Source organism: Salmo trutta, chromosome 9, assembly GCF_901001165.1.
Source record: "Salmo trutta chromosome 9, fSalTru1.1, whole genome shotgun sequence".
Classification (NCBI taxonomy): Eukaryota; Metazoa; Chordata; class Actinopteri; order Salmoniformes; family Salmonidae; genus Salmo; species Salmo trutta.
Genome location: NC_042965.1, coordinates 21216903 through 21228256, shown reverse-complemented (window position 1 = coordinate 21228256; position 11354 = coordinate 21216903). Strand labels below are relative to the sequence as shown.

Genomic DNA, 11354 nt, shown 5'->3' with positions numbered 1-11354 from the left:
GACAATCAATTAAGTTGAATGACTAAACAGAAAAATGGGATATCATGCCTTGTTGCCAGGGGGTGATTGGCTGAGGAACTCATAGTTGACAAAGTAGCTGTAGCTGACCACAGGGAACTCAGGGACACTCTCATCCACAGTCAGCAGTGGGTCCGGAACACCCCTGATCCTTCGCACTGTCACTGTTGCCATGGCCTGGTCCACTATCCGGTCTGTGGATGGAACATAACCATCTTACTCTTCAAAAGCAGGCTGATACATTTTCCCAAGGTGATTTTATTTGGCCCCCCAAGTTTTATTATTTGACTTGTTGGACATAAAAGACTGTAAAAACACCAGCAAATCAGCTCCAAGTGATTTCATTTTGGTAAATCTGTTCCAAAGTATTCCCACACGCATAATACAGAGATACAGTTGTCACAAGAATTTCTAGTTCCAATGATATTAACTCAACTCACTATAAGCTTTGACCAATTCCCCAGAGGTTGTAAGGCCCTGGTTAATAGAAGAATTTGACAAAGTCCCAGGAGTCTGCAAAAGGTTAGTTCTTTATTCAGAGAGCTCAAAAAAAATGATACAATGTACATATCCTTTTATACCTCAGATTCGGTCAGACCATACCCCTTATAAATTCCCCTCCTCTTCTCTAACACTGTCAATGCTGTTTACAAGTCTTCTCCAACACATACATTGCTTATCATATCCTGCAACATGTCACATAATCTACTGCAAGCCTAACGGTTTCTCCCCTCCCTGGGTGGGGAGACCTCCTTCGTGTTATAAGTTTCACAGTGGTCACAAGTTGTCTGCCACAAGTTGTCTGTTAACAGTTTCTCTTTTCCTTGAATGTCTCACTTACATTGCTAAATAGTAAAGTCTTAACTTGTCCTATGCACACACATTAGAGAATTACAGTCTTATAATTCTAATTCTTTACACAGTTATACATTTCAGGGTGGAATCCTTTAGTCATTACCTTAAAGATATAAATTCCATTATCAACAGTTGAAGTCGGAAGTTTACATGCACTTAGGTTGGAGTCATTAAATCTCGTTTTTCAACCACTCCACAAATTTCTTGTTAAACAAACTATAGTTTTGGCAATTCAGTTAGGACATCTACTGTGTGCATGACACAAGTAATTTTTCCAACAATTGTTTACAGACATATTATTTAACTTATTTCAACTCAGTGCCTCTTTGCTTGACATCATGGAAAATCTAAAGAAATCAGCCACGACCTCCAAAATATTGTAGACAAGTCTAGTTCATCCTAGAGCAATTTCCTAGAGCAATTTCCTAGAGCATCCTAGAGCAATTTCCAAACGCCTGAAGGTACCACGTTCATCTGTACAAACAATAGTACGCAAGTATAAACACCATGGGACCACACAGCCGTCATTCCGCTCAGGAAGGAGACGTGTTTTGTCTCCTAGAGATGAATGTACTTTGGTGCGAAAAGTTTGAATCAATCCCAGAACAACAGCAAAGGACCTTGTGAAGATGCTGGAGGAAACCGGTACAAAAGTATCTATATCCACAGTAAAACGAGTCCTATATCGACATAACCTGAAAGGCCGCCCAGCAAGGAAGAAGCCACTGCTCCAAAACCGCCACAAAAAAGCCAGACTACGGTTTGCAACTGCACATGGGGACAAAGATCATACTTTTTGGAGAAATGCCCTCTGGTCTGATGAAACAAAAATAGAACTGTTTGGCCATAATGACCATCGTTATGTTTAGAGGAAAAAGGGGGAGGCTTGCAAGCCGAAGAACACCATCCCAACCGTGAAGCACTGTGGTGGCAGCATCATGTTGTGGGGGTGCTTTGCTGCAGGAGGGATGGGTGCACTTTACAAAATACATGGCATCATGAGGAAGGAAAATGATGTGGATATATTGAAGCAACATCTCAAGACATCAGTCGGGAAGTTAAAGCTTGGTCGCAAATAGGTCTTCCAAATGGACAATGACCCCAAGCATACTTCCAAAGTTGTGTCAAACTGGCTTAAGGACAAAAGTCAAGGTATTGGAGTGGCCATCACAAAGCACTGACCTCAATCCCATAGAAAATGTGTGGGCAGAACTGAAAAGGCGTGTGCGAGCAAGGTCTACAAACCTGACAGAGCTGGTGTAACTGAGTGAGGAATGGGCCAAAACTCACCCAACTTATTGTGGGAAGCTTATGGAAAGCTACCCGAAACATTTGACCCAAGTTAAACAATTTAAAGGCAATGCTACCAAATACTAATTGAGTGTATGTAAACTTCTGACCCACTGGGAATGTGATGAAAGAAATAAAAGCTGAAATAAATCATTCTCTCTACTATTATTCTGACATTTCACATTCTTAAAATAAAGTGGTGATCCTAACTGACCTAAGACAGGGAATGTTTGCTAGGATTGAATGTCAGGAATTGTGAAAAACTGAGTTTAAATGTATTTGGCTAAGGTGTATGTAAACTTCCGACTTCAACTGTATATAGTGCCTTCAGATAGTATTCACACCCCTTGACTTTTTCCACATTTTGTTGTGTTAACAGCTTGAATTTAAAATTGATTACATTTAAATTGTGTCACTAGCTTACACACAATACCCCATAATGTCAAAGTGGAATGACGTTTTTACACATTTTTACAAATTAATAAAAAATGTAAAGCTGAAATGTCTTGAGTCAATAAGTATTCAACCCCTTTGTTATGGCAAGTCTAAATACGTTTAAGGGTAAACATGTGACTAAGTCACATAATAAGTTGCACGGACTCACTATGTGTGCAATAATAGTGTTAAACATGATTTTTGATTGACTACTCCATACATACAATTATCTGTAAGGTCCCTCAGTCAAGCAGTGAATTTCAAACACAGATTCAACCGCAAAAACAGGGAGGTTTTCCTATGCCTCGCAAAGAAGGGCATCTATTGAATATCATCCATTGAATATCCCTTTGAGCATGGTGAAGTTATTAATTACACTTTCGGTGGTGTATCAATACACCCAGTCACTACAAAGATACAGGCGTTCTTCCTAACTCAGTTGCCGAAGAGGAAGGAAACCACTCAGATTTCACTATGAGGCCAATGGTGACTTTAAAACAGTTACAGACTTTAATGGCTGTGCTAGGAGAAAACTGAGGATGGATCAACAACATTGTATTTACTCCACAATACTAACCTAAATGACAGAGTGAAAAGAAGGAAGCCTGTACAGAATACAAATATTCCAAAACACGTTTGCAATAAGGCACAAAAGTAAAACTGCAAAAGAAATGAACTTTATGTCCTAGGGCAAATCCAACAGATCACTGGGTACCACTCTTCATATTTTTAAGCATAGTGGTGGCTGCATCATGTTATGGGTATGCTTGTCATCGGCAAGGACTAAGGAGTTTTTTTGGATAAAAAAAAACGGAATAGAGCTAAGCACAGGTAAAATCCTAGAGGAAAACCTGGTTCAGTCTGCTTTCCAACAGACACTGGGAGAGAAATTCACCTTCCAGCAAGACAAATTCACCTTCCAGCAAGACAATAACCTAAAACACATGGTCAAATAACGACTGGAGTTGCTTACCAAGACGATATTGAATGTTCCTGAGTGGCCTAGTTACAGTTTTGACTTAAATCGGCTTGAAAATCTATGGCAAGACTTGAAAATGGCTGTCAAGCAATGATCAACAACCAACTTGACAGAGCTTGAATAATTTTCTTAAGAATAATGTGCGAATATTGTACAATCCAGTCGTTCAAATCTCTTCTGGACTTACCCAAAAAGACTAACATGTACTGACTAACATGTCTTGATTCGGGGATGTGAATACTTATGTAAATGAGACATTTCTGAATTAAATTTTCAAAAATGTCTAAAACCTTGTTTTCACTTTGTCATTATGCCGTATTGTGTGAAGATGGGTGAGAAAAAATCTATTTAATCTCAGGCTGTAATGTCTTTTGAATTCAGTCTGTAACCCAACAAAATGTCAAATAAGTAAAGCGGTATGAATACTTTCTGAAGACACTGTATGTGATCGGCTGAATCTAATAGATTTTTTAGCTAGGGTACTTGGCTCTCATTGATGATGAAATGCACAGGCCTGTCACGTCCTGACCAGCAGAGGGCGTTTTGCTTTGTCTAGGTCAGGATGTGGCAGGGGGTTTGTGTTTGTTAAATGTTGGGTGGATGATTGGGACTTCCAATTGAAGGCAGGTGTGTATAGTTGCCTTTGATTGGAAGTCCTATATAGGTGTGTGTGTGTTTGTCTTTGGGGTTGTGGGGGATTGTTGTGTGCACTGCGTTTGTTTGAGCCTGCCACACTGTTGCTGTTGTGAGTATTGTTTGTTGTTTTGTTTTTTCTCTAAGTGGATACCTTACATGTTTTTATCAGTAATAAACATGAGTGTCCACAATCCCGCTGCGCCTTGGTTCTTCTATCTCCCATACGACATATTCAACGACAAGTACGACTTGTTCTGTGACAGAATTCCCCACCAACACAGGACCAAGCAGCGGAAGAAGGCTGGCAAGGACTGGGAGACCGAGAGGCACCCCCAAGAATTTTTTAGGGGGGGGCACAAGGGCTGTGTGAAGGAGCTGCCCGCCAGTCAACAGTCGTCAGAGCTGCCCGCCAGTCAACAGTCGTCGGAGCTGCCCGCCAGTCAACAGTCGTCGGAGCTGCCCGCCAGTCAACAGTCGCCGGAGTGGCCAGACTGCGCTGAACTGCCGGAGTGGCCAGACTGCGCTGAACTGCCGGAGTGGCCAGACTGCCCTGAACTGCCGGAGTGGCCAGACTGCCCTGAACTGCCGGAGTGGCCAGACTGCCCTGAACTGCCGGAGTGGCCAGACTGCCCTGAACTGCCGGAGTGGCCAGACTGCCCAGACTTTCCCGAGTTGCCAGACTGCCCAGACTGTCCCGAGTTGCCAGACTGCCCAGACTGTCCCGAGTTGCCAGACTGCCCAGACTGTCCCGAGTTGCCAGACTGCCCAGACTGTCCCGAGTTGCCAGACTGCCCAGACTGTCCCGAGTTGCCAGACTGCCCAGACTGTCCCGAGTTGCCAGACTGCCCAGACTGTCCCGAGTTGCCAGACAGCCCAGACTGTCCCGAGTTGCCAGACTGCCCAGACTGTCCCGAGTTGCCAGACTGCCCAGACTGTCCCGAGCTGCCAGACTGCCCCGAACTGCCAGAGTGGCCCGACTGCCTGGAACGGCCAGAACCGGAGCCACCTCCAGGATAGGTGGGTTGGGGAGGGAGGGTGTAGCACAGTGCCGTCGGTGACGGCAGCCACCCTCCCTTCCCTCCCGTATGGTTTAGGGGTTATTGTTTGTTGGTTTTTGTTGGGTTATTGGGGATTTTGTTGTGTTTTTCTTGTGTTTTTATTTTTAGGTGCATCCTGGAGTCTGCACCTTGAGGGGGGGGTAGTGTCACGTCCTGACCAGCAGAGGGCGTTTTGCTTTGTCTAGGTCAGGATGTGGCAGGGGGTTTGTGTTTGTTAAATGTTGGGTGGATGATTGGGACTTCCAATTGAAGGCAGGTGTGTATAGTTGCCTTTGATTGGAAGTCCTATATAGGTGTGTGTGTGTTTGTCTTTGGGGTTGTGGGGAATTGTTGTGAGCACTGCTTTGTTTGGTTTAGCATGCCACACCGTCACATCGTGAGTACCGTTCATTGTTTTGTTGTTTTGTTTTTTTCTCAAGTGGATACTCTACTCCTTTTTTTTGAACATTAAAAATATGAGTATCCACACTTCCGCTGCGCCTTGGTCCTTCTCTCTCCCGCACGACTTATTCTGTGACAAGGCCTAACAGAGTGATGAGAACACTGCTGGGAAATGCCTGAGATAAAAAGGAAGATAATAACTGGTTTAGTGAGTAGAATGTTCTGTCAATAATCACTGTAAGGCAGGCTCCTTCAATATGAAAATACACTATGTGTCCACATCATTGAACAGGTAAGGGGTGCTGATTCATGCCTGGCGAATCCGATGTACAATCAGATCAACTATCATTTACAACTGCCAGGTCGCAGTTGTAAATGAGAACTTGTTCCTGGTTAAATAAAGGTGAAATTTAAAAATTTAAAAAGAATGATTGTGATTAGCGCATTGTTACGTCAGGTCCTACACTCCTACACAACGCTCCTACACAACGCTCCTACACAACGCTCATCCCTCAACCGATCAGCGCAGACGTAGTCGTCACACTATATAATGTAAGAAAGTGGTGATAGTGTGGTGATTGATAGCTTAACCTTTCATCTTGGCCAGGCCTTCAAAGCGATGGTGATCATCCGGTGTGACCCGTGTGGCATCCAGGTAGAGCAGCCGCGGGAGGCTGTCGAGGATGAAGCCTGGGTAGGAAGGGGTGAGGGTAAGGGGGTTGCCCTCCAGCACCAAGGTCCTCAGGCAAGGCAGGGTGGCCAGGGCATCCACTAGGGCCCGCTGTCCTTGGAAGCCAGACCAGCTCAGGTCCAGAGATACCAGCCGCGGCCTGAAGAGGGAGTCAGAATGCAAGGGCTGAGCTGACAACTGGTGAGAGGAAGCTGTGGAACTGCCTCTGTTGTATGGGATCTGCCTTTTCATCACTCATAACAATGTTTGATTGACCACACAAACAACCTGAACAGCCATGGTAAAAAAAAAAGTATGTTTCTCATATTGGGAATAGATGGTATAGCAACTAAATAAATATACATGATAGCTAGTTAATATTTTTTATGAAAATAGTATTTTAGTAACTATAATATGTTGTGGCCCTAATCGATGGGCGACAGGTAGGTTTCGGGTAGAGCGTTGGGCCGGTAACCAAAAGGTAAAAATCTGTCGTTCTGATCAAGGCTGTTAACACACTGTTCCCTGGGCGCCAATGACATGGATGTCGATTAAGGCAGCCCCCCGCCCCTCTCTGATTCAGAGGGGTTGGGTTAAATGTGGAAGACACATTTCAGTTGAATGCATTCAGTTGTACAACTGACTAGGTATCCCCCTTTCCTAAGATCTTCCGTTTCACCCGCAAAGGTTACTTTTGTTAGAACTTTTATTTTATGATGTGCATAACTTTGTTACTTGAATTGAAAAGCGCTATACAATTAAAGTTATTATTATTCAAATGACTGCTAAGACATGTAATGTCCCTTCCTATTATTGCTAGAGTCTGTTGTCATCTGCTGGTAATTGTGAGCAAGTGCAGATGAGTATTGAAATTGTACTGCTTGTCACTTGCCCTGTGTGTGAGCACTTACCATAAAGTTCCAGTGAGGTACTGGATGTCCGCGGGGGAACCCAGCCTGTTGCAGCCCAGACCCAGATGCTGAAGGCAGGGTAGAGGCTGGCTGCTGAGACCTTTAAGGCTGGAAACCTGGTTGGCGTAGAGCTCCAAAACCTTTCAAACGAACGCATAAAATGCATTGAATTGAAGGACTGTGCAGTGATATCAAAGACGATCACTATATGCATCAGAGTGTTCATAAAACATCCCAATGATATTAAAAGTTATAACCCTAACCCCGACCCTACTCCTTACCCTAAATTCATGTCCACACCCCGGCTCAACCCTAACCCACCCTAGCTTCATGTCCACATCCCGGCTCAACCCTAACCCTAACCCACCCTAGCTTCATGTCCACACCCCGGCTCAACCCTAACCCACCCTAGCTTCATGTCCACACCCCGGCTCAACCCTAACCTTAACCCACCCTAGCTTCATGTCCACATCCCGGTTCAACCCTAACCTTAACCCACCCTAGCTTCATGTCCACATCCCGGTTCAACCCTAACCTTAACCCACCCTAGCTTCATGTCCACACCCCGGCTCAACCCTAACCCACCCTAGCTTCATGTCCACACCCCGGCTCAACCCTAACCTTAACCCACCCTAGCTTCATGTCCACACCCCGGCTCAACCCTAACCCTAACCCACCCTAGCTTCATGTCCACACCCCGGCTCAACCCTAACCTTAACCCACCTTAGCTTCATGTCCACACCCCGGCTCAACCCTAACCTTAACCCACCCTAGCTTCATGTCCACACCCCGGCTCAACCCTAACCTTAACCCACCCTAGCTTCATGTCCACACCCCGGCTCAACCCTAACTCCACAGAATCACTCCTCCTACTATAGTTCAGTGCAGATGAATGGCGCTCTGAGTGTCCCTGTGGTGGGATTCAATGAGACATGGGTTAATGTGTCACAGCCCCTCCTCTCCCTGTGTTGTGTGACTCACTTGTAAAGTGCAGGGTAGGTACTCTGCTTGTAGTTCAGAAATTTTGTTGGCACTCAGCACTAACTCTCTTAGATTGGAGAACCTGAGCAAGCCATCATCAACTATGGAGACCTGATGAACACACAAAGACCCATTCACTGACAGTATGAATTCACATTCAAATAGATAGGAACATATGGGGGACGGTCTTCCTCTATATAGCTGGTCTTTTCCTGAAAATGCGAGACGACACTGCTGGGACTTATCAAATAATGCATTCATCACACATTGTTTTCGTATGCAATCAACCTTGTGCCTGTCCTGCTCAAAGTGATGGCACGTCTTACTATAATTGCCGATTACTGTACCAAATAAAATGTTGGATGAATTGTTTATTTCAGTAGGACAGGTATATAAAGGCTGGTAATATAAACTGGAGCCAAAAGATTGCTCAACAAATGAATCAAGGCTTGTGAGCATTGGCTATCAGACAGCTAAGATACTCACACCCTTGTCTACAATACGTAGGGTGCTGAAGTGGCTGAATATGAAGTTGCCATGGAGAAGTTCAGGTTTTCGCACGGACAGCTCTCTCAGGGTTGGGGCTTGGGGGCTCCATGACCCCTCATGTCGCCATGGGGACAGTGGACTGGTCAAGTGCTCCATAAGGGCCTCCTCCTCCTCCTTGGCTGCACCTTCTCTCCCCTCGTCCTGCTCGCTGTAGCCCCAACTCTGTTCCTCAAAGATACTCCCTCTGGATTTGCTCTGAACACAACAGCACAGGAACATGCCGTTGAGGTAAAAAGCATTCCATTTCTGTTAATCAATGGTATTTTGTACCACCTCATTCATATCCACTACTTTGTACATGAAAAGTTTAGGAAACCACCAAGAGGTGACCTTGCTCGCTGGATGGCACCATCAAGAGCCATGTACTATATATACAGTGAGGGAAAAAAGTATTTGATCCCCTGCTGATTTTGTACATATGCCCACTGACAAAGAAATGATCAGTCTATCATTTTAATGATAGGTTTATTTGAACAGTGAGAGACAGAATAACAACAAAAAAATTGAGACAAACGCATGTAAAAAAAAAATATAAATTGATTTGCATTTTAATGAGGGAAATAAGTATTTGACCCCCTCTCAATCAGAAAGATTTCTGGCTCCCAGGTGTCTTTTATACAGGTAACGAGCTGAGATTAGGAGCACACTCTTAAAGGGAGTGCTCCTAATCTCAGCTTGTTACCTGTATAAAAAACACCTGTCCACAGAAGCAATCAATCAATCAGATTCCAAAAACTCCACAATGGCCAAGACCAAAGAGCTCTCCAAGGATGTCAGGGACAAGATTGTAGACCTACACAAGGCTGGAATGGGCTACAAGACCATCACCAAGCAGCATGGTGAGAAGGTGACAACAGTTGGTGCAATTATTCGCAAATGGAAGAAACACAAAAGAACTGTCAATCTCCTTCGGCCTGGGGCTCCATGCAAGATCTCACCTCATGGAGTTGCAATGATCATGAGAACGGTGAGGAATCAGCCCAGAACTACACGGGAGGATCTTGTCAATGATCTCAAGGCAGCTGGGACCATAGTCACCAAGAAAACAATTGGTAACACACTACGCCGTGAAGGACTGAAATCCTGCAGCGCCCGCAAGGTCCCCCTGCTCAAGAAAGCACAGATACATGCCCATCTGAAGTTTGCCAATGAACATCTGAATGATTCAGAGGACAACTGGGTGAAAGTGTTGTGGTCAGATGAGACCAAAATGGAGCTCTTTAGCATCAACTCAACTCACCGTGTTTGGAGGAGGAGGAATGCTGCCTATGACCCCAAGAATACCATCCCCACCGTCAAACATGGAGGTGGAAAAAATGCTTTGGGGGTGTTTTTCTGCTAAGGGGACAGGACAACTTCACCGCATCAAAGGGGCGATGGACGGGCCATGTACCGTCAAATCTTGGGTGAGAACCTCCTTCCCTCAGCCAGGGCACTGAAAATGGGTCGTGGATGGGTATTCCAGCATGACAATGACCCAAAACACACAGCCAAGGCAACAAAGGAGTGGCTCAAGAAGAAGCACATTAAGGTCCTGGAGTGGCCTAGCCAGTCTCCAGACCTTAATCCCATAGAAAATTTATGGAGGCAGCTGAAGGTTCGAGTTGCCAAACGTCAGCCTCGAAACCTTAATAACTTGAAGAAGATCTGCAAAGAGGAGTGGGACAAAATCCCTCCTGAGATGTGTGCAAACCTGGTGGCCAACTACAAGAAACGTCTGACCTCTGTGATTGCCAACAAGGGTTTTGCCACCAAGTACTAAGTCATGTTTTGCAGAGGGGTCAAATACTTATTTCCCTCATTAAAATGCAAATCATTTTATAAAAATTTTTACATGCGTTTTTCTGGATTTTTTTGTTGTTATTCTGTCTTTCACTGTTCAAATAAACCTACCATTAAAATTCTAGACTGATTTCTTTGTCAGTGGGCAAATGTACAAAATCAGCAGGGGATCAAATACTTTTTTCCCCTCACTGTATATATATATATATATATATATATATATATATATATATATAGCTCTGGCCCCATCCATTCCATTCCATTGAGACTTTGAGATCTTTGAGTGAAATCACACAAGTTTGTCTGCCCTCTTTTGCACCAACCTGATCTGATGTGTGGCCAAAAAAGCTTCATACATAAATGGCTTGTGGACTCACCCAACAGCCATGCCCACATGGAAAGTCCTTCAGACAGAGGCTGCGAAGCTGCTCCTCCACAGCCAAAGAAAGTGTCCGAGAGCCCATACTAAAGGATTAGGGTTGTAGATAAAGAAGAAATAGACCCATTAAAGGGAAAATCAATCCCATAAAATGGTGTGAAAGCCACTGGATCAAACTAATTTACTTTTGGGTTTTTGGTAGAATTATGGCTTTGTTTTTCTTGTTTTTTCAAGGCCCTGTTGCTTGTTTACAATCGATTGGCTGCATTTGGCTGTGGAGCCTTCTGAAAGGTTGCCTGGCAACAGTTGACAGAACACATACCAGAGATCTACATTACACCACTTTCCTGTTGTGGGAAGGTACAGTGGCAAGAAACAGTATGTGAACCCTTTGGAATTACCTGGATTACTGCATAAATTGGTCATAAAA

The 11354-nt window shown here is 44.4% G+C and overlaps 1 protein-coding gene across 1 annotated transcript; it reads right to left on the bottom strand.

Moving 5' to 3' along the window:
- Nucleotides 1-42: 42 nt before the first annotated feature.
- On the bottom strand, nt 43-11015 carry LOC115199592 (leucine-rich repeat-containing protein 43-like). The gene is made up of 6 exons (XM_029761922.1): nt 10923-11015; nt 8701-8958; nt 8215-8325; nt 7234-7373; nt 6244-6482; nt 43-212 (listed from the first exon to the last, which is right to left on the bottom strand). The coding sequence occupies exons 1-6, from the start codon at nt 11007-11009 to the stop codon at nt 43-45; spliced, it is 1005 nt and encodes a 334-aa protein (XP_029617782.1). The 5' UTR covers nt 11010-11015.
- Between the last annotated feature and the right edge of the window lie 339 nt (nt 11016-11354).

What these genes read in the sequence shown, in the direction of transcription:
- LOC115199592 (XM_029761922.1), bottom strand. Translation starts at nt 11,009, where the DNA reads ATGGGCTCTCGGACACTTTCTTTGGCTGTGGAGGAGCAGCTTCGCAGC. An exon ending in CATGTGGGCATGGCTGTTGG is followed by an intron (nt 8,959 to 10,922) that starts GTGAGTCCACAA and finishes TGTTGTGTTCAG; the next exon opens with AGCAAATCCAGAGGGAGTAT. An exon ending in ACCTACCCTGCACTTTACAA is followed by an intron (nt 7,374 to 8,214) that starts GTGAGTCACACA and finishes TTCGTTTGAAAG; the next exon opens with GTTTTGGAGCTCTACGCCAA.